The sequence below is a fragment of the Scleropages formosus genome, chromosome 24, assembly GCF_900964775.1.
Source record: "Scleropages formosus chromosome 24, fSclFor1.1, whole genome shotgun sequence".
NCBI classification, from domain to species: Eukaryota; Metazoa; Chordata; class Actinopteri; order Osteoglossiformes; family Osteoglossidae; genus Scleropages; species Scleropages formosus.
The window spans coordinates 6,521,030-6,542,810 of NC_041829.1; the positions used below are offsets into that span (position 1 = coordinate 6,521,030).

General features: G+C 45.3%; 1 protein-coding gene across 1 annotated transcript; it reads right to left on the minus strand.

The window, feature by feature from the left end:
* Positions 1 to 1,310: 1,310 nt before the first annotated feature.
* LOC108936529 (protein FAM107B-like) lies at positions 1,311 to 21,554 on the minus strand. The gene is made up of 4 exons (XM_018755941.2): positions 21,276 to 21,554; positions 4,896 to 5,079; positions 3,040 to 3,190; positions 1,311 to 2,131 (listed from the first exon to the last, which is right to left on the minus strand). Exons 2-4 carry the CDS (start codon positions 5,021 to 5,023, stop codon positions 2,012 to 2,014), a joined length of 399 nt encoding a protein of 132 aa, XP_018611457.1. The 5' UTR covers positions 5,024 to 5,079; positions 21,276 to 21,554; the 3' UTR covers positions 1,311 to 2,011.
* Positions 21,555 to 21,781: the final 227 nt, after the last annotated feature.

Here is a 21,781-nt window from a genome sequence, read left to right on the forward strand (position 1 = left end):
GTTTCAGACAAGTCTTTTTAAATTATTTATTTTATGTGTTTTTAATGCATGCATGTTCCAAGATATTAAACCCATTTGATCAACTTTGATCACATTTCGTAAATTTTCTCTTCCAGGAAGGAACTGGGGTCACAAAGTTCACACTTTGCCTGGTTTTCACATCCTCCTTGAGAGCGGCGCGCTGGCAAACACGCGCCCACACGAAATGCCCCTCTTCTCGTTTTCACTCATTCTGCATCACCCTGTCACCGTGGGAACGGAGTTATGAGACGCATCATAGCCTTTTCATATCGCGAAACTATTTTTGGCAAAAAAAAAAAAAAAAAAACACAGGGATTGTAAGCAGCGCTCGGAATGCCTAGGTGGTAATCGAACATTACGTCAGGTGTAGATAAATACTTCGCTGTACTACAGTACACCTCACCATTATCTAAATCATATTGTTTTTATATTATACCTTTACCAAAGCAGCATTTACTCAATTATAAATGGAATTTTCTACGTCAGTAACTCGGTTAAGTACCTTTCTCAAGGGTACCTGAACACATTCCCTTTCGGCGAAACCCAACACCTGGCTTTCGGGCTGTTTCCTTAGCCGTGGCTCCACCCTTAGGAGCCATCTGTTGGGTATAGATCAGAGGCTCTTTATCTTTTCCAGACCCCTTTAAGAAAGAGATGGAAGCTGAAGAGGTGTCCATAAATAAATGGTGTGAAAATATCACTTCCTTTATTGTACTAAATCTGATCACCTTTTCATAAACAGAGGTATCATAGTGGTATTTTTATTTTATTTTTGTCGTTCGTTTAATTGGTGTTGCTTTCAAAGAAAGCCCCTGCTAATACAGTGCCCCAAGGGACCCTCGGACCGCAGGATAAGAAACCGTGATATAAATTCCGTATTTTATTATATTTAACTGCGGGTTTGGTTGGGTCCTGCTCTCTGATAGGCCTGGGGTTCGAATCCCGCTTGAGGTGCCCTGCGACGGACTGGCATCCCGTCCTGGGTGTGTCCCCTCCCCCTCCAGCCTTACGCCCTGTGTTGCCGGGTTAGGCTCTGGCTCACCATGACCCCGCTCAGGACAAGCGATTTCAGTTAATGCGTGTGTGTCTGTGTGTGTATATTTATAACCACATTGTTGTATGTGTGCTGCTGTAACCTCTTGGAGTTTCATTTGGGATCAGTATCTCTCTCATTCATTCATCCTCATTCGTTCATAATTGTGTGTGTGTGTGTGTTACGGTGTTTACTCCCAATTCCATCACATCCAGTCACATTGCTTCCTATAAACAGGACACTGAAGGCACACACAGACAGGTGAGCACTGGAACACTCGTCCTCCAGTAGGTATTTATTATAAAACAACCAAAAAATAATCATAATAAAGTACACTCTTAGTTCTAGGCGCCTAATATTACTTATTTTAAAAAAGAAGGATATGTAGAGAAACATATACAAAAAAGAGCAAGCAAGGTGAATCACACAGCCCAACACTCCCCGTCCGTTTAAAACCTGGAGAAGGAGATGGGCTCCAGTCTATATGAAGAAACCGAGGGAGATAGAATGCAGAGAGTTGGGAGTAGAGGGGATGAAAATGTGAAATCCCACACCAGCGTATGCAATTAAAGGAAAGACATAAATAACAGTATGAGTCCTGCCTCGCAGATGATGTCAAAGCGGCTTTGCGAGTCCATCCAGTGACCGAGTTTCCATTCACAATTTGGAAAATAAAAGTGGCTTTCTGCTTTTTTTCAAAAAAAAAAATAAAAATAAAAAAAATAATCGTAATAAAACGCTTTTCATTTTGCCGGGGGAACACAGAGTCCACCTTCCCCCGACTGATGGCAAATTTTGCCCCCACAGCCACTTGCCCATTTTTTGGGGTCGGAAGGGACATCTCCAAACTACCTGGGGTCACTTGTCATTTGCGAAGTCTGTTGAATTTGGGGGCACCGGGGATGCCATGGCAACGGGTGCCCCCAGACCCCTCCCTCCTTCCCCACCCCCCCAGATCTACGGGTGCTGCTCCTGCTGATCGGCCTCCTGCCTGGTTCTCCTCAAGTTCCCCTTCATCTTCACAAACTCGGGTGTGTTCTCCTGCTCCTCCTCATTCTTCTGCTGCTCCAGTTCCAGCTGCAAAGTGACGATCAAAACAACTGAGTATTTTTTTTTTTTTTTTTTATAAATAAACATCACACATGTACTTAGTGCTGTGGAAAATATTTGAAGTAATATTTGCAGATAAATCCAAATTCCTCTATTCATGCAGTTTTTGACACAGTGATGCGATGCCCTGATCAGCACCAGCAGGAATCATTCAGTTGCAGTCATTACAGCTAAAGGTGACACAACGAGTTAACTTAGTTTTTCACAACTACGATACACATTTAATTATCTTTTACACCAGGGAAACGACATAAAGACGATACTGGCGTCTTGGTTGCTCCCTGGGGTTCCATTCATGCACTAGAACATTAATCCAAACTGGTTGCACAAAATATTTTATGTTAATTAATCATTATATTTTTGTATGATTATTCAATATTTTTATATTAATTATTATTATATTATCTATCTATCCATCCAGCCATCCAATTTCAATAAATTCTTTTTCCTAACCAGGGTTGGGGTATTACCATAGTATATTATTTTTTAAATTTCTGTATAACATAGATTCGTGGTGTTATAACATTTGCAGCAGAAAGCACCCAGATTCAGCTGACGCAAAGTTGACGCAGTTATACATATTAAATCGGGAGATATTTGTCTCTTTGCAGTCCCCACCACTTCGTACTGTTTGGAGCATCTGCCTCTTGCTTGGAAAACGGAGGCAAAAACCGACCGGCGTTGACAGCACCCGCGTCACGGGGATCTTCCGTAGATCGTTTGACATCGTGCCCTATGCACCTACTTCTTTGTACGACCCATCGCTTACAAATAAAGCCATTATGTTTCGGATGCATAAGCACTAATTCCCCTGGCCTACTTTACGAGCAGACGTACGGCCGTGTCTAATCCCACGCGCGGCTCGCTGACCCGACCTGCTCCAGTTTCTGCTGCCTCTTCATGAGCTCGATCTCTAGGTCCGAGCGCTTCTTCTCCTGCTCCTCCATGTGCTGCTTGATCACCTGGTCCCGCTTCCTCTTCTCCATCACCTTCTGCAGCTCCGGCTTGTTCTGCGGAGACAGGCCCCTGCATGGAGACGACACGCAACGCCATTTAATGTCTCGGAGAAGGACCCCCTTCTAGACACTTGGTTTTCTTTTAGATATTTTGATGTTTCGTTTTTCACCGAACTTATTCTGACATAAGCCAAAACCCATATCCAGGAAGTAGATTAGGAACCTGTAGCTGTGCCTCGAAACCAACAGCCTTTAGAGCCAATAAAAAAATACCCAGTCCAAATTCAAACAAGTTCTGACCCAAATGTCCATACGTTGAATAACGTTCGAGGTCGGTATGAAGCGATAAACCATACGGGCATTTAAAAGTAGAACATCCTTTCTGATTGAAATGTGTCAATGAGACGTCTGTAGAAGTACTGTATTAGGGATCATTTTCATTATGATTTGTATAATTAACACAAAAAAGATTTTTAAAAATTCCACGATTTCAAATAAATATGCAGAAGGGGAAACGTTTGTATCTTTGACAGTTCGTAACTGAAACGTCCCTAACGTGAGAAGCCAGTGTAGTGAGACATCAGCTGCGTGAAGCGAAAGAGACATGGGGATCCGGAGGTCATGTTTCGTATTCTTCAAACACACAGACACAAACGCTGCAACAGGAAGTCTAAGTCCTCTAGAGCTGCGCTACATGACGCGCAGATGGATGGTGGTCAGGGGCTGTTTTACGTAACATGTCGCCTCGCTGCTCGTACCCGACCCCACAGCAGCCGATGCCACAGAGATTGCAGAGAAAGTCGGCGCGGCGACAGGAAACACCTTGATGCTCCAGTTCTACAGAAATCTGCTGACAACATCTACTCATGACCCCTGAGAAGCGCCACGGTGTATTTCTGTACAGATACATCATCAACAGAAACCGCCAATTACGTTAAATTTTACTTATTTAATCATTTATTTTATGCTTTTCTCCTATGTGCCTTACAGTGATTTATGCTTTTACGCAGCTGGGTAATTTTTACTGTATCAGTTCAGGGTAAGTACTCTACGGTACTACAGATGGAGGTGGGATTTGATCCAGGGAAGCAGCTCTGACCACTACGCCACCTGCTGCCCAATAGAGTACCCACGCTTTTCCACTAGAGTGGCACACAGCGACACCTGATAAGTTTACTCTGGTGTTCAGGAACACCTTCAGGAGCTACAGTACATCCACTAGTGATGGTCTCTGCTCTTCCTTTGGCTTTCGTGCTCAGAAGTCTTCATATGACATGTGCCTTTGCTCGAGGGCAGGGTTTGCGCAGGTCTCTGTCTCGCCGTTGTTATATAAAAGGAAGCAGCTGTGACGGTTTCTGCTTGAGGTCACCGGCGTCCCCTTTCAGTGCAGCAGGGTGGGGTCAGCAGACAGAAATTAATAAATAACAACGGATTTACGCAATCGCCCCAGTTTACCGCTTTGCTGCAGTCATTCAGTAATTTTACTGTAGCAGTTCAGGGTAAGTCCCTCGATCAAGGATACTGCGATTCGAGGCGGGAGCTCTGAGTACAAGGCAGCACTTCTAACCATCGCGCCACCTGCTGGTGTGAGAACTAATTTACAGGACAGTTTCTGCACCCAGTTCCGTGACTCGACACCTTCTGGGAAAGTGTTTAAAAAAGAAAATGTTATGCATTATAATATAACATTCCTGAAAGCATCAGCACGTCGTTCACCGAATATAAATACATTTGAAATGAACAGATGCGTGTACTTGGTGTGGACAAGGGCGGACCTTTTGTGGTTCATCAGCAGCTCGCGATGAAGGTCCTGGTGGTTCCGTGATGATTTCACCGGGTTCACGAGCTTCTTGGGCTTAATGAGCTCCCCGCAGTCCCCGTCCAAGTAGTCGGGCTCCGCCATGACGCCTCGCACCCGGGACAGCTCCTGCACCGCGTTGACCCTCTCCAGGAAATGCCCTGGAACGCAAAAGAAGGGTCTCCTCAGTTGAGCGCACGTTTCGAACCCGGGTTTCTGCCCCATGTATACACGGATCCCGCGCTACAGCCTTTGACCATCCACGGTAAAGAAGTACTGCCTATAAGGGCAACATACTATTCAATGTCAGTATCATCACAGGATTTAAACAATCTGTTTTAATATCGTATTTACAAAATGAAGAAAATATTTTGCCGTTTTGCTCTGAAACCGCTTGATGAATATCGAAAACACGCCTGAATTGCCCAAATTTATCTCTTTAAATTTCAAGGCCAGAGGTGTGAAGAACACAGGTTTTACTAAAAATTATCACGCGCAAAACTGAAGTATGTCAAATATATCACTAATATTTTTTGTGCACGTTTATAAAGCATATTTAAAACGGGGTGATTAAATTTAATATGAAGACCCCTTGGAGCAATTTATTAACAGATTTTAATATGATAATAAATACAAATGTATTGATTTCATTCATTCATTCATTCATTCATTCATTCATTCACTGCATAAGAGCATCTTCGGCAACAGCAACTCACAGGTTCAAATCACGTGGCCCGAAATCCCAAAAAAAACTTTTATAACCAGCCCTTAGCAAGTTCTGAAGCACATTTTTCCTGCAGTATATTGATCTTCACTGTGACAGATGCTATGCTAATATGTTCTGACATGTTCCATTGCGTTCTATTTACCCAAAAGGCAGGTAAGTATTTCTATCTGTATTCCAGCCTACCTTGTGGGAACGGGAACACGGGGTACCTCAGCATCGTTGCCATCTCTGCTTTCGATGTATTTACTGTATTTCAGAACTGAAACGCTTCCTCTTGTTTCCTTGAGCCCAGAAGCACGAGTGCGAATGTCCAGAAGGATGGAGAACTCCTCTGTGGTCCTGCAGCTTCACCGCGGTACTTTATACACAGGATTATCTAATATTATATAATAACCCCTCCCTTAGGAGAAGGCTGGGTTTCTTCTCTATGACTGTCCAGCACATGTAACATGGTAGCAGTCATTATTACTAACATATAGTTACTGACAGGTAATTATGAATTAATACTTTTGTTAACAGCTATTTATCAACAGGCATAACCCTAAAAGTGTGCATCTGTCTGTCTGTCTGTGCCTCCTCTCTATGCAATCCTACTGTACTGTCAGAAGTTGTGTTGCAGAACCTCTAATTGAACACACGAGGTCGTGATTTGACAAAAATATCCTGAACTGAATCTAAAATGAATCTAAAATCTCAATTTAAGATGACTTGAAACTGATCTAAATCTGAATGTGAACGGAAAATTTACATCAGAATTTAATCTATCTATCTATCTATCTATCTATCTATCTATCTATCTATCTTCTGTTCATTTAATCCTACTGTACTGTACGCAGCTGCTTTGCAGTACCTCTAATTGAACACGTGAGGTCGCCCTTTAACAAAAATATTCTGAAATGACTCTAAAATGCTAGGTGGTCGCTGGCAAATCACTAGGACTGCTTTAGCAAACCAAATGGGGTATTTCCATGTAAAACATTCAGTTTCTGTGACAATACGGACCATTAGCATTGTAGTTTTGTCTAATGGTTATGGAAAAAGCCTTCATCATCAACCAGCCTATTTCATACGGTCAAGCAAAAAATATGTTAAGTGCTGCTTTTTTTTGCTCCATTTCATTTGGGACACCAGGTGGAGTTGTGGTTTGCACTGCCACTTTGTACTCAATAGACCTGGGGTCGAAATCCCACCTCCTACTCACCAAGGTACTTACCCTGAACTGATACAGTAAAAATTACCCAGTGGTATGACATTATTTAAAAATTAACTATATGAATATTCATACCATAAATATACCTCAGCAGACAATTAGGATGACACTCAGTTCTGAAATCACTGCAGCTCACTCTTAAGAACACCAGCGCTGTGAAGTGTCTGCTGACCTTTCTGGGATTACGGTCGGTTTTTACACTCTCACCGAAAACCGATCCCTGCACAACTACCATTTACAAACCGCACACTGCTGCTGAACATGAGGTTATTACATGACCTATATTCAGTCTTTAATTACAATGGAAACTTCTGGAAAACCAGGCAAGTGAAATCATTGTTTCCAGCGGGAGTGAACCTCGCATAAACGAACGGGCGCGCCGTGCCGTACTCGGAAACGGTTGCACTGTGTCCCCCCTCTGACCTCCGCCTCACATGACGAGGTCACTGACTTATTAAAAATATGAATGGATGATTGCTGTGCTAGAATTCTATTAAAACATCCCTCTCTTCATTCATCATCTTTGGCATTTTAGGAACCTGTGGCACACGAATCCAGCTGAGAAAAGGTATAAGGAGAGAATTCAGACGCTGCAATTTTCCCTAGAGCCCAAGCAGCACTTGTGGTACTCTAGACGAATAATAATAATAATAATAATAATAATAATAATAATAATAATGCCTTAAGGTGATTGTCAGTAACACCAGACCCTTTTTCCCAGCCTAAAGACTCATTCCCAGCGAGGGTCCACCACAGCCGTCCAGGGTCTCACGCTTCTCCGGGAACTTCCGCTGCAAATCTTTCCCATTCTTCTCCAGCCTCATTCTTCTCGTTATTTAGTCACTCGAGTATTTCTTATTGTACAGTTAATAAAATAAGCACAGTTTGAGCAAACATAAAAATGGTGTTATTCCAAAAGCGGGAGCCAAGGCTTGTGAAGGAGCCCATCATTAGGTCAGTAAACATTATTGGTTCTCCAACAGCCTGGGGGAACAGGCGACAGTGACCTTTCCCTGACTCCTACAGACCATTGAGCTGTCACCTCCCTCCCCCCCCCCTTCCCTGGGGTGACCTCTGGCCCCAGAATAACACTCAGTCTCTCACCCTGTTGATGACACCCTTGGAAATTACCCTGGTCTGTGGGATATTTTACAGCAGTGGTCCAGGTGTGCCTCAGTAAACCCAGGTTATGTTTTTACTTCTTTTTATGTTTCTTTTATATTTTTTATTTATCTTAGATAGATATTTAAATAGACCATTAATGATGACACATCATTAATGAGTGGGGGGGCAGGAGAAAAACTCAGTATCTTATTTCCCCGACCAAATTGTTTGCACGTCAACAAAACCGAAGACCCCCCTGTCTTTGAGAGGTGATTTATCAGAGTGCGGTAATTTTTTTTTAAACAAACCACAGAGTACTACAGAGTCTCAGCATGACCTTGACGGAAGGAGAAGGCTTTAATTAAAAAAAAAAACAAAGGTTTACAGTCTCAATCCTTATGTAAAAACTTTCACATTTTACAGTGTTTTGGAATCCGGCGTCTTCGTCGTGTTGCCGTGGTTACATTCACACGTCAACAGAAATCCACAAATATATCATTAGAGCTACACTAATAAAAGAGTTAACTGAACTCAGTAACCTTTATTATTACCGTCACTATTAAACTACATAATCGGTCAATTATTCATACACTCTGACTGCTCTTAACATCATGGGCATTTCATGACTAAAAAGTAAACCTTAAATGATGCGATGGCATGACTATCATGACCACCATGTGCTTCTGCTGTTCATGCAATTTAAATGAAAAAATAAATCATTACTACAAAATATATATATTTTTTATTTATATATATATTATATATTTTTATTTATTTATTTATTTATTTGTCTTCGATTTATTTATCTGTTTAATTCTTTTTCCTTTTTTAATGAACACGCCATCACAGTTTGCAATCTGCCACTTCTCTGACTTCATCCCACCACGGTGACCATGACACCGGTCAGCACAAATCTCCCTCCCCAAAGACAAGCGTAGCTTAATACAAAAGGCACTTGCAGATGCAGCACTTTATTACAACGGGTGTACTCTTGTTCACCTCACACCCTGCGCTTCGTTTCCAAAGTCTGTTTACTGCCGACTGTAAAAGAGATCGTCCAAAGTGACCCCGGGTGCAAACACACATTAAAACCTGAATAACCAGGTCTGACAGCAGTTCCATAAATCATCCATCCTATCTGTTTTCATTTTTCTGTGTCCCAAAAGAGGAGTGTCATAACCCCGGCCTTGTGACAGGACAATGGTCAAAAACAGGAAACCGTGGTACCAGAAGAAGAGTATTTCTTTCAGCGCGCGTGTTTTTTCGTCATTTTGAGAACAGCAGCAAAAAAGCAGCGGCTTCGCAACATTTCAACAAGTTGTTCGCCAAGATGATGAGTACGAATGGGGAACGCATTTTAAAAAGATGCAAAGTCATTCAGCGTAAAGTGCACGTCCATTTAGAAGCGATCAGGGTAAAAGGACGCAAACAAGTACGCAAGAAATCTTCTCCACTGTTAAAAGTCAAGAAAAACTGCAGAGGACCCAAATGGACTGAAACGACTTTAATGACTAGATTGCCGGGGTCATTATCGTTGTGCCTCCTAATGGGCGACTCCGTCGGGAGAGCCGCTCGAGAACGAGTGCTTCAAGGGGCATCCCGCTGGCCCTCGTCTTTGCGGTCACGTCCCTCTCTTATTAGACAGACGAGACGGACGTGGCAGCTGGCGTCCTCAGTGCACCGTCCAGCCTTCTGTCTCTATCTTTATAAACTGTTTATGCAGCAGGGATCTATTTTGCATTGTTGAAATACAGTCCGTAGTTCATTCCTGCCCCCTTTAATGTCCACCAAAAGAGCCCTCCTTTGCAAAATGAGACGTTGTTCACTTTGTGTTCCTTCAGAGATCTTAAGTGAGGGGAGGGTCTAACCGAAATAGAAGGAAAGATCCCTTTTACTTAGTTTCCATCAGGATGCTGCTCATAGGAAACTTCCTCGCAGCAGAAGACACATTTGTTTGTCACTAGGTGGTAGGTTTAAGAACCATCGGTGACCTTGTTGGATCAAAGAACTCACAGCAAAGGAAGATTGACCATATAGTCACTATAAAAACCCAGACCATCTTAAAAGTTGGGAAGACTATCTACAAGACTTGACCAACCGCTACACCCCAAGCAGACCACTACGCTCTTCCACATCTGCCCGCTTGGTGGTCCCGCGCTCGAAAGGTAAACCACGAAGGTTCTCGGTTCTGGCTCCGCTGCGGTGGATCGACCTCCCCCTCTCGCTCAGGACTGCTGAATCTCCATCCACAGTTAAAAGTGTCTTAAAACTCATCTCTTTCAGACTCACTTCGTCCATGATCTCTTGAGCTCATGTAAGATGTAAATGTTCATGCGCCATAACTTTACGATCATGCCCGCATAAGCCTTTACGCAGCTACTCCTGTAATGTACGCAAATGTTTGTGTATCTCAAAAAAAAAAGAAAAATTAGTAGGAAGGTGATCAGGAATCGTTGATATTCTGATAGTTTTATGCAGCTACTCGTGTGATGAACATCGGTCCATATGGTGGAAAAAAACTAAGTGCAATTAAGAATCACTCGTCTGCATCTAAGTGTCTCTTTCTGCTAATGTAATAAACACATAGTATTTTCTATGAGATGTACGTTGCTTTGGAGAAAAGGGTCTGTTAAATGAATAAATATAAATGCAAATAAAAGTCCCAAATATTCCAGAGTTTGGATGGATAGATGGATGGATACTATTGATACTATTATCGATCTTATTGATACTATCGATCCCAAAGGATATTGCACAAGGCTACAGCTGCATACATACAAACAGTGACCAAAGGTACATAGTAGGTAAGCAGTACAAAAATAGTGAATAGTGCAAGATAAACATTGGATTCAAACGAGTAAAAAAAATAGAAAAGTAGTACTGGAAGCTCAGTTCCAGCTCCTCCGACGTTAGCTGCGACGGCAAGACATGTGTCGCCCATGCAGCGTCAACCACAGTTCTGAGAAACATATTACAGGGAGTGTTGGACAGATACAGGATTATTTAAACATCTGGTTTCTTTGAGCAAATATTGGCGATGAAGTGGTTTCTGTGGCCTTCCACCCATCATGCACGGCTGTAAAAACCTGCACTGCTGCTATGTAAACAGAGCTGTAAGGAGACACTGGCATCGTTGAACGTTCGGCAAAAAACGCATCTGTTTGCTTTAGCGTGTTGAGCGACGCGGCATAGACGTAGCCGGCAAACGGCGGCGAGATGGAGCCGAGAAGGATATTTCAGGGTTGCCTGCTGTTCTTTCAGTCAGCCGTTTGCTTCGCTGTATAGTTTTTAATTGTGAGCCTGCTTGGAGCTTTCGAGTTTGAGTCGTGGTTGAAATGCTCATTGGTGCAGAAGGAGGGTACGGCGGATAAATAAACCCAACAAAGCACTGGGCCTCCTTTTCGGCCTAACAAGTCCCAGCGGAGAAGGTGCCGATTCGACCAAAATAATCCCTCGCAATCCTCACTCGCATCAGGTTTCAGGAACTCTTTTTAAGATGGCTCTTCCTCGGTAATCAAACCCTTGTTCGGAACCATGCGGCAGCATCGCCGCGGTTCGGTCGGTGCCCGCACCTCGCCATCTGCGGCGCAACCACCTGGTCACCGCCTCAACGCTTTGTAATACGGCAGAGCGACATTTACAGGTCCGACTGTCCCGCCAGGCCCGGAGGCCTCGGCGAAAATCCGAATGAATTCACAAGAAGGTAGAGAAACTCCAAGGAGTGACTAACATACAAGTTTGGGAAAGGAAGGAGACCTTTTACGAACTGAGAAAAAAGCCTTTAAAAATGGCCCGATCGCATCACACACACACACACACACACCATTTGAACTGCTTGTCCCATACGGGGTCGCGGGGAGCCGGGGCCTAACCCGGCAACACAGGGCGTAAGGCCGGAGCGGGAGGGGACACACCCAGGACGGAATGCCAGTCCGTCGCAAGGCACCCCAAGCGGGACTTGAACCCCAGACCCACCAGAGAGGAGGACCCGGTCCAACCCACTGCGCCACCGCACCCCCCCAATTGCATCAACTAATGACAAATTTGTTTTTCTCAAGGACGTTGCGAGAAGTCGAGATTGGTTATACAAACATGTTTTACATCGAGAGCCAAACGGCCAAACAGCAATAGTTGACGTTGTTTCCTGTACTTACAGCGAGACCTCCTGACTACTGATTTCCTGTGAACTGTCCCATCCAGAATGGCTGAGGGGGCCGAGGACATGACTCGGTCCCGGTCCTGGGGGTGCGGCCTATGGGATGCCCAGGCGCCGGCCCTGGGAAGAGGCCTGGAGTCAGTAGCCACCTCACTGCTGTCAGGATAGGATGGGGGACACTCACCCAGGGGGGCATGGACACTGATGGTAGGACACTGGACATGCCTCGCCGCAGACGGCTGGTCCCCTGGAATCTGGGATGTCCTCCAAGATGACCCATGTTTACCTTCCGACATCAGCAAAGCCACCTGGACTGCCCGCAACCGGACAAACGGTTTCTCTCGCACGTCCTCGCAAACTTTTCATTTCCTCTTACAGCACAAACTGCCAGCAGCTGACTTCCTGTAGCCACGCATGCATTTGCCCATCAACAGCTTCTCCTTCGCATCCCTCTTTGCCTGAGAGCAGGTTCGAGTTACAGCAGTCGTGCAGAGCAACTCTGTTGAGAGGAGATGGTCACTTCGGCACGTGGCCTAAGAACGTCTGCTGCTCGCGCTCTGATCAGGACAGGGAAGTGGATTCCAGCGCCCCTGAAATCCCTTGTGTAAGCAGTGAGTAAGGAATTGTCCAATTCAGCAGGCGGCATAACTGAGATTCAAGGTCTCCGCGATGAAAAACCCTGCATCCTCATTGAGCAGCAAAGAGCGGCTCGTCCCCGGGACGCCAAGTACTGCCCGTTTTCCACTTCCTCTACTTCGGGCCAAACCGGGAGGCCCGTCAGGGGATGAGATAAACGGGCTTGTCGGTAGTATCTGCGCCGAGCCCAAGCGCCGCCTGGAGCGTAGTCCGCCCGTTCCGTACCAAGTGCAGAACGCACTTCGGAGAGACATCGTAAAGAAGCTACTAGAACATTTTTTAAGGCCATGGGTATTACCACAGTTTTTGAATAAAACACGGCGAGCAGAAGGTGCAGTGGAAACAAAACCATTTAATCCATCTTCAGGTGGGCAGCGTCCAGTAATGGCCAGTACCATAAATAGAAACTCAGCAGAGCACTTTTCTCCATGAATAACAGTGCGGTAAATCGCAAAAACCAGATCAGTATCCAACTCTCAATTACTCTGTACTGTGCCCCGTGTTGCCGGGTTAGGCTCCGGTTTGCCGCGACCCCGCTCGGGACAAGCGGTTTCAGACTGTGTGTGTGTGTGTAATACTCAATAGAAGAGTATCAAATAGTACTTCCATTAAATAGAAAACCATGAAACGGAGCAAATACAACTGACACTATGTTCCACAATTTCATCCTATACCACTTCGCACTACAGTGGACTACAAGCAAAATGCTGCACATTTGGACATGGGTTCGAATCCAGCTCAGGCTGTGTGCAATTTGCATGTTTCCCTCACGCTACTGTGTTTCCTTCAAGTGCTCTGGTTTCCTCCCGCAGCTCAAAGGCATGTGTTTCGGATGAACCGGCGAGCCTAAATTGCTTCTGTGTGCGTTACATTGTGCTGCTGAATAAATGTGTGAAGGACTGCAGGGAGTTCAGCGCTGTGTATCTAGCACTATAAGTCACTTTTGATAGAAATGTCAACTAAATACACTCCTCCCCCTCCTGAATGTCTCGCTGTATCCAGGTTTCTTGCGTTACGTATACGTGTCCCAACTTGTCCAAGACTCTGGCTCTCTGCTGCATCATTAGATAATGAATTTATACCATCTTCCCAAAAAAGGGTAATGAGGGATGTATGGAGTTCCGCCCAAACCATTGGGGGGTGGGCCTGTCACATGCTGCTGTGGCCTCAGGGAGGCCCAGATAACACACTCAATGGAGCCCACTGAAAAACAATGTGGATTCATCAGTGTGTGTCACGTCCCAGGAATGCGATGAACCTGCACACCCGCACTCTGCCCGCGCTCTAAACACACTCTCACGGGAAGAGTGGGACTCGCTCTCCAGCCATTCGAGGCCACATGCACGTGTTTACTCTCCTGGGCGTTCTCCCTGTTGCTCTCGACGAACAGGAAGTGACACAAGTCAAACAATGTGTAATGCATTGGTGGAATAGCACGTCCACTACATTTTAGAATACGTGTCACATCTCCGCTGACCGCTGCTTATACAGCTGTGTGCACAAAATAGTTTTCGCATCGCTCTATAATGATTATTTAAAGATATTGCTTATCACACCGTCGCCATAGCAACAGCATGTTAACATAAGGTGGTGCGTGAAAGGCGGTGCACAGTGTACCAACTAGGATTGTTGCGCTCTTTGCTTGTCAGCGCTTGTTTCAACTGTTGCGGGAATTTGCAGAGCCCACATGTCAAGCTGCACTACTCTTACATTTATTCATTTAACCAACGCTTTTCTCTAAAGTACCTTACAACGTTAAGCTATTTACAAAGCTTAACCAAGATATCTATTGAGCCATTTTCAATGTTAAGCAGTGATTCTCCCATTTATACAGCAGGGTAACTTTCACCTTTACTGGAGCAGCACATGGTAAGCATATTAATGAGTAGTACAGCAGGGCATGGGATTCAAACCTGGGTTCCTCAAGTGCAAGGTGGCCACTTTAACCACTACGCCACCTATTGCCCCGTTTCATTAAAGTGACAGCATACCTCCTAAAGACACAGGTCTGCTTTACTCTCTAAGCGTTAGATTCTGAAAGTAAAAACTGCCAAAGTGTCTCTGAGAGGCGGAAAAGAAACCTTCCATCACAGAGCAGAAAAAAATCCTCTGCTTCTTCCAGCTCGCAACAAGGTGGAGATGTGGTACTTGAGCAAGTCCGGGCATGGGCAGCGACTGATAGATAGCAGAGTCGCCAAAACAGGAATTCGGGGTAAACAACTGGATGCTCACTGAGCTCACCCTGGAATCCAGCGGAGCTCTAAATAGCAGTGAATCACACAGGTGTGCGTCTGTGATGTTATTTGCTGTGGTTTGCAGAATGACGGGTAACGACTGAAAATTGAGGAAGAGGAAGAGATGCATGAGGGGGTGCCAAGCCCTATAATTCATGAAACAGACACACGGGAGGCGGCTGGATGTTTTCTGCAAAAGCGACAGGCGTGGAAGAGCTCACAGCGGTCGCTCAAAGGTCACGCCGGCCACCCTACGTGATGCCCCCAGCAAAGACCTGCCTATTAAACAAGGGGGCGGGGCTAAACCCATAGAAAATAGCCAAATGGATACCTTCGGCCAGCCCCTCCTCTGGTAAGACACACCTGTTTCAAGAAGGGGCCGTCCGCCAACACGCCTGTTCCAGAACAATGGCGGCTGTGTGAGTCCTCGCAGCTGCGATTAAAATATACGTTTGGACTGCATGTCACAGCTGGACATACGGGCACTACGGGTGGTAATCCGATCCATCCGTAAGGGCTGAATGATCAATAATGACCAACGCGCCACAGCCACCCTTCGTTACTGCAGTCAAGTCGAAATGAGTTTACCATATTTTCATTTTTAGTCACTGATATTCAATGATGCTTTGTTACAGTGTGATAATGATTCATGGTAAATCCCAAGCATTGTACTGTCGACTCAGAATTAGGTACCCCCAGGACCGCTGAGCGCCAACGTGTCCTTTGAGAGGCTACGTCATTTGAACGCACTATGAAGCAGATGGAAAAAGAGGGCCCAAGAACACATGCTTGGGCGAAGGCTGTGCCGGAGGGAAGAGGCAGCCCCTCGACATGTGGAGGGTATGGTACCGTCCCTGAGCGCACGCCACACGCCGAGCGCTACACGCAAACACAAGAACAAAAGGGTATTTGGAAGCACTGAAACAATCAAAACAGACGTGAAGCACTATTGTTCCACGGACTCCACTGACTTGGTAGGACACAAAGCCAAATTGCGGGTCCAGACCCTACTTTGTGTCCAATGCCCTCCAGAAAGCCACGTGATGTCAGAGCTGTTTAACTCCTTTCTTTGCACTCAGCTATATGACAATGGGCGGCAGTCGATATCCCTCTTGCGATTAAATCTCAAATCGGGCCTGTTGCATATTACAAGAGATTAGGAGAGACCCCCCCCACCCTTTGCTGACACGCTGCTGAAAACAACTGCTGTTGTCGGGCCAGAGGCCGAAGTGCCAGATGACCGGGGCTCCTCCAGACTCGGGATCAAAGTGAAACGGTTGCTCGCTCCTCGAACCCAAACGTGTGCTATACACACAACCACGGACAGGACCCAGAACTGACTAATCTCACCCCAACCCCAACCCCAACTCCAACCCCAACCCTTACCCTAACCCCAACCCAATGCTACTACAGCTACTGAGAGTCACACAGTGAGCCTCTTATGATTATGATTGCAATATACAACTCTGAAAATTCGAAAAACTCCATAAAAAAAATCTGGAAAAATTCTAACATTTGAAAATCCCCCCAAAAAAAACTAGAAAAATTCTGAAGACCGGAAACTTCAAAAAAATTCGACATTTCTTAGAAAAAATCGAAAAAAATTCCCCTTAAATTGTCCCACAATGGAAATGTCTCAAAAGAAAGTTATCGATGAGAATAACGGAGCGATGCAATGACTGAGGAAGTTGAAGCGACGAACAATTTGCCTCCGCCAGTGTGACGTCCTTCCTCTCCTGCGACTGCTGTGCGTTTCCGACAACGGCGTTTTTCATCTTGGGAGCGGCTCACCGAGGGGGAGACTCCGCTCTCGAAAAATGAAAAGGATCCAATATCTCCGTCTCAATCATAACCGAGTCCTCGCTGCCGGGCCCAAGATTTTATCGCATTACGGCCTCTCTTCTACAGCCTCCTCCAGCAGAGGCGGGGGAGGGGCAACAGACATGTGGCATTTGAGCTGGGGGAGGCAGGTAATGGGTTCCGCATGCAAGCTAGGGCCACGGAGGCAGGTGGAGGAAAATCAATCTGGAAGAACCGGGAGGTTTTCGGATTCCGGTAAGATCTCGCCGCGAGATCGCCGAGCGGCCTACCTATTGGCCGAGGGCTCGCCGCGAACTTCTTTGTCTCACAAGGAATCCGCGGTTCTGTAAAGAGGTTATTTCAGGCCAGATTCCATGCGCTCGCCCCCTCGCAGCGAGGAACGGGAACGCGAAGGAAGCTGAGCGTCTCGACGCCCCTCGGTCACATGTTAAGATAATTAAAATTCTCCAGCAGAAACATTTACATTCGCGGGGGGGTTCCCCTGGGGTTTTTCTCAGCGCATTCTTCCCTCACGATACACAAAACTCTCCATTTCTAAATGAGCAAGGCACGTCTGTGGCTTCCGTAATTGATTTACACTGCCGTAATTGCGGTGCGTTTTGTCGCTAACGCGAAGATGATTTTAAACTCCGAGGGCTCGCTGGCGTCTCCTGTTTGCAGGACGTTTACACGAACAGGGACATTTCTAGGATGCATTTATTGGCTCGAATGAGCATGATTTCTCCTAAGCTCCATGGCTCCAGCCATCTGGGCTTGTATGATTCGGGGGGTCCCACACACTCTTTAAGCCGCTTACCAACTCTGGAGAGAAATGGTTAATGTTGCATCATAACGTGACAAACAACAGGCAGCAATCAACTGCTGTCTTTCAACATTTTTGAAAAGCTGGAATGTCCAAAATGCAATGACATAATGAAATGAAAAAAAAAAAGGTGTTTACTTTTTCATTTTTTTTTTTTTTTACCACAAAAAATAGAGGAGCCGTGAAACAAAACCAAAGCCATTAAGAGCAAATCTACACGGGAGGAAATGCGTTCAAAACAACAGCTTGACTACGCAGAAGAAGCACCACCGGCCTGAATGCGGTTAAGGGAGCCGAGCTTTGAACGTCAATAACTGCAGAAGCCCTTCTTCCCGCTGAAATATTGCTCTACGCTAAAATATTGCACTTAGCTTTATTACAGTGGATCCGAGGTGGTATTAAACATGAATGACAGCAGTGAGGTCATTCGACAATGCAGACTGATCGCCGATCAAGATATTGGCGGCATTTCCCTCCTCCCATCAAATCAACATTATCGCAATGAGAATAAGGCTGGATGGATTTTTCCTTTCTTCTTCACCTGTTTGACCGGTGTTGTCTCGAATCAGGGTTCTTGTTGTCCAAGATTTGCACAGGGGCTGATGAGATAGGCATCCTGGCCGCCCGCCCGGGAGCGGAAGGAGGCTTTTATCGCCGTCCCGCCCAGTCGGTGGAGTAAGCAAATCACACCGGACCGCTTGTAACTGTTCAGAGTCATTCCCCGTGGTCGATGCGCACGCTGCGTACAGCTCACTTTCAGGATGACTCATAGTGCTTCGCTGTACTGGATATCTACGCCACTTTTGTTATGGAAAACAAGGAGAATAAAGCCGAGGCCCCCGGAACAGGGGTCAGTGTTCCGGGCAAGTTCCCAGGCTTTGGCAACACCGCACATGAGCTGTCTAGTAAAAGTCACAAAAAAACACGAGGGCACATCTGCGTTATGAAATAATCATCTGAGCATAAACATGACGATGTGGCACATCTGGGATTTCCAGCAAGGGTCCATCACAGACCACTGATCATGTGGCTTGTTCCAACATAATAAACAAAGACAAAAGAAGAGTAATGTGAGCAGGATCAGGCTATCAGTTTGGATCTATTCGTCAGCCAACAGCTTCATTTAAACTCTCTCTACTGATGAAATCATAAATCGGAAATTCAGTTCAACAGGAGCACTGCGACTGGTCGCCATACCGAGACATTATATTTGCTATCGTGCAAAAAAAGATTAAGATGTTATATGAAGAAAGAGAACGAGAAAACATGAGAAAACACTAAGCAGTAAAGACAAGGTGCAAAAATGTTCTGTAGGGTCACCATGATGAAGCTGGTTTATGTCTCAGTTATTTATAACATGACTGTAATAGCCTTTCAACTGCCTTGTATGTTTATTGTTTATGTTTATTAACTTAGCTGACACTCTTTTTCTTGGGCAAATTATAATGTTCACTTACAACTATTTACTAATTTATATGGCTTGTTTATTTTGACTATATCAGTTCAGTACAAGTGCCTTGATCAAGGGTAGTACAAGCAGGACGTGGGATTCCAACCTGTCTCTTCTGAGTGGAAGGTCGTTTAAATATGAGCCTACCTGCTGCCCATTAAAAGTGCATTTTCTGGGAAATAACTCTGGAATATGGTCGCCTGTGTCATATTTACTGGGCTCAACATTTCACCCAAAGGCCATATGAGGAAGTAACTTCCAGGCAAAGAGTTAGACAACAAACAGCAAGACACCAGCCATCAGGAAGTCTCTCCGAAGACAAAACGGCATGGACGGTGTACAACGTGTGGAGCGGAAGGAGGGCTACATGAGAAAATATATGAGAAGGCCCCCTCCCCTTAAACACCAAGTCTCTCGACCCCCGTGGGATCTTGGTGAGCTTTCCTCAGGCCCCAAGCAGAGCTGATCCCTCGCCCACCAGGAGAGGAGAACATTTTCACAGTACTGGTTCAAAGATCAAAAAACAGATGTATAGTGTTTGGCAAAATTCAAACCTAATAGCAAACATGTGTTCTGCATCTCGCTGCCCCAGTTTCTGAAAAGGGAATCCAACCCCTCCATACAACACCCTGCACTACCCAGATAGAAGGTATAGTTTCAACATTGTCCCATCACTACTTGAAGTTCCTGTCATGGGTCTTTACCCTGTTTCTTACTCTAAGTTTCTCTATAAATTGCCCCCCCCCAGGTGATTAGTATAACTGTTACCATGGTACTGAATGACTGTAAACAAAGAGAAGCAATCATTCTACCTCCTTACTTTATTACACCTCCTTTGTTGCTCTTCTCTACATTTATTCATTTGGCTGATGCTTTTCTCCAAAGCAACTTACACTGTTAGTGTTGTAATTATTACATGCTTACAATCATTTACCCAGCTGGGTAATTTACTGGAGCAATTTTAGGATTAGTATCTTGCTCAAGGGTATTAACAGTCAGAGGTGGGGATCAAACCTGTAACCTTTAGGTCTAAAAGCAGTAGCTCTAATCACTACACTACCAGCTGTCCCCCAAAAGCTCTTTTTTCAACTTTCTTTTATTTCAAGAAAAAGTGACTTCCATATGCAAACTTTCATGGGACACATCATGAGGCAGAGTGTCACAGCCACTGAGTTTAGCGCAGTTTATTGCAAAGTTCATTGCAGTTTGAGGATTTACTTTTCAGGAAATGCTATGCACTCACAGTGCCGGGACGCCACGAGCCTGGGGGTGTGGTGTGTCCCAGTTGCCTGAAGTCCCTGAATCACCAAATGCACCCAGTGTCACCGTATGTCCTTGAAATTTGACCTTAACAACGTCATAATGTGTTTTTTCTATATGATACAATGAAAAAATTAAGATTTCCCAACACAAAGTTGTTTAGTTGTGGTGAAACAGGGTAAACTCCACTTAGTCTATAGTGCTCAGTGAATTCTCTTAACCTACTACTACTATCCTTATCTATTTAGCCCCCATCGTTGTCCAAGATGACTTATAATGTCACATTACATTACATTGCAACGACTTACATTTACGCAGCTGGGTGGTTTTTACTGTATCAACAGGGTAAGTACCTCGATCCAGGGTACTACAGGAAGAAGAGGATTTGAACTCAAAACCTTCAGACTGCTTTGCATTATAACTACACTACAAACTATTATTACTACTACAAGTACTGGTTTATAGAAGCAAAAGTAACTTTCACTTTTTATTTAAATGCAGGCCAGTACTACAACTTGTAGTAGTAGTAATAATAATAATAATAATAATAACAAGAAGAAGAAGAAGAAGAAGAAGAGCATGATTATGCATGAACAGAACAACTCTGAAGACAAGGGAAGGGACTGCTTCTTTAAAAGTGGTTAATAACAGAGTAAATCGGACGGATCTTCCACATCTTGCTCGCATCCCATAGCGTGGCGGTTCTTTATTTCCTCTCTTGACGCCTTTTTTTTTTTTTTTTGCCCGTTTAAAGCGCCTTTTTCTGCCAGATGTTGCTGTTTCGTCTCCGCAACTTAGGCGCGGCAAAAGTTGAACTGGAAAACTGGCTCTTTTTTTTGTCGGACATGTAACACTCTGTCGGCGGAGTTTAAACAAAAGACGCGCTCCCTCACACACACACACACACACACACACACACACACACACACGACACGGGACGCTCGCTGGGCTCCGTACCTCGGTGTGTCCCACGGGTTCCGCTCTCCTCAGTCTCCTGTCCTCCCGCTGGACACGGGCTCTAACAAAGGTGTCCGGGTGTCCTGCTCATTCTCACAGCACTTCCCTCCTCCTTTCTTTACTGTACATACAGTGTGATCGCAGCCCGAGGAGATCGCACACAGGGTGTGTGCGCGCACGCCTCTCTCTCTCTCTCTCTCTCTCTGTGTGTGTGAGTGTGCGAGAGACGGCCGACGCGGAGTCCCTGTGTGAGTCAATGGCCGCGCTCCTCCTTCTCCATCTGCTCTTTATTCATGGACATGGTGGGGGGGGGGAGAAGAGGGGGGCGCGGGACGACCCTCTTGGGCGTGGCGCGGTGGGAGTGGCCACGCGGTGCCTTAACCACCTCCACGCGCGAGCACAAAGGGACGCGCCGGGGCGATCGGGACGCGCGGAGTGTGCCGTGCGTTCCGTTCAAGTGTGCGCCAGCTAAGGTACATATTATTATTATTATTAACTGTGCAGTT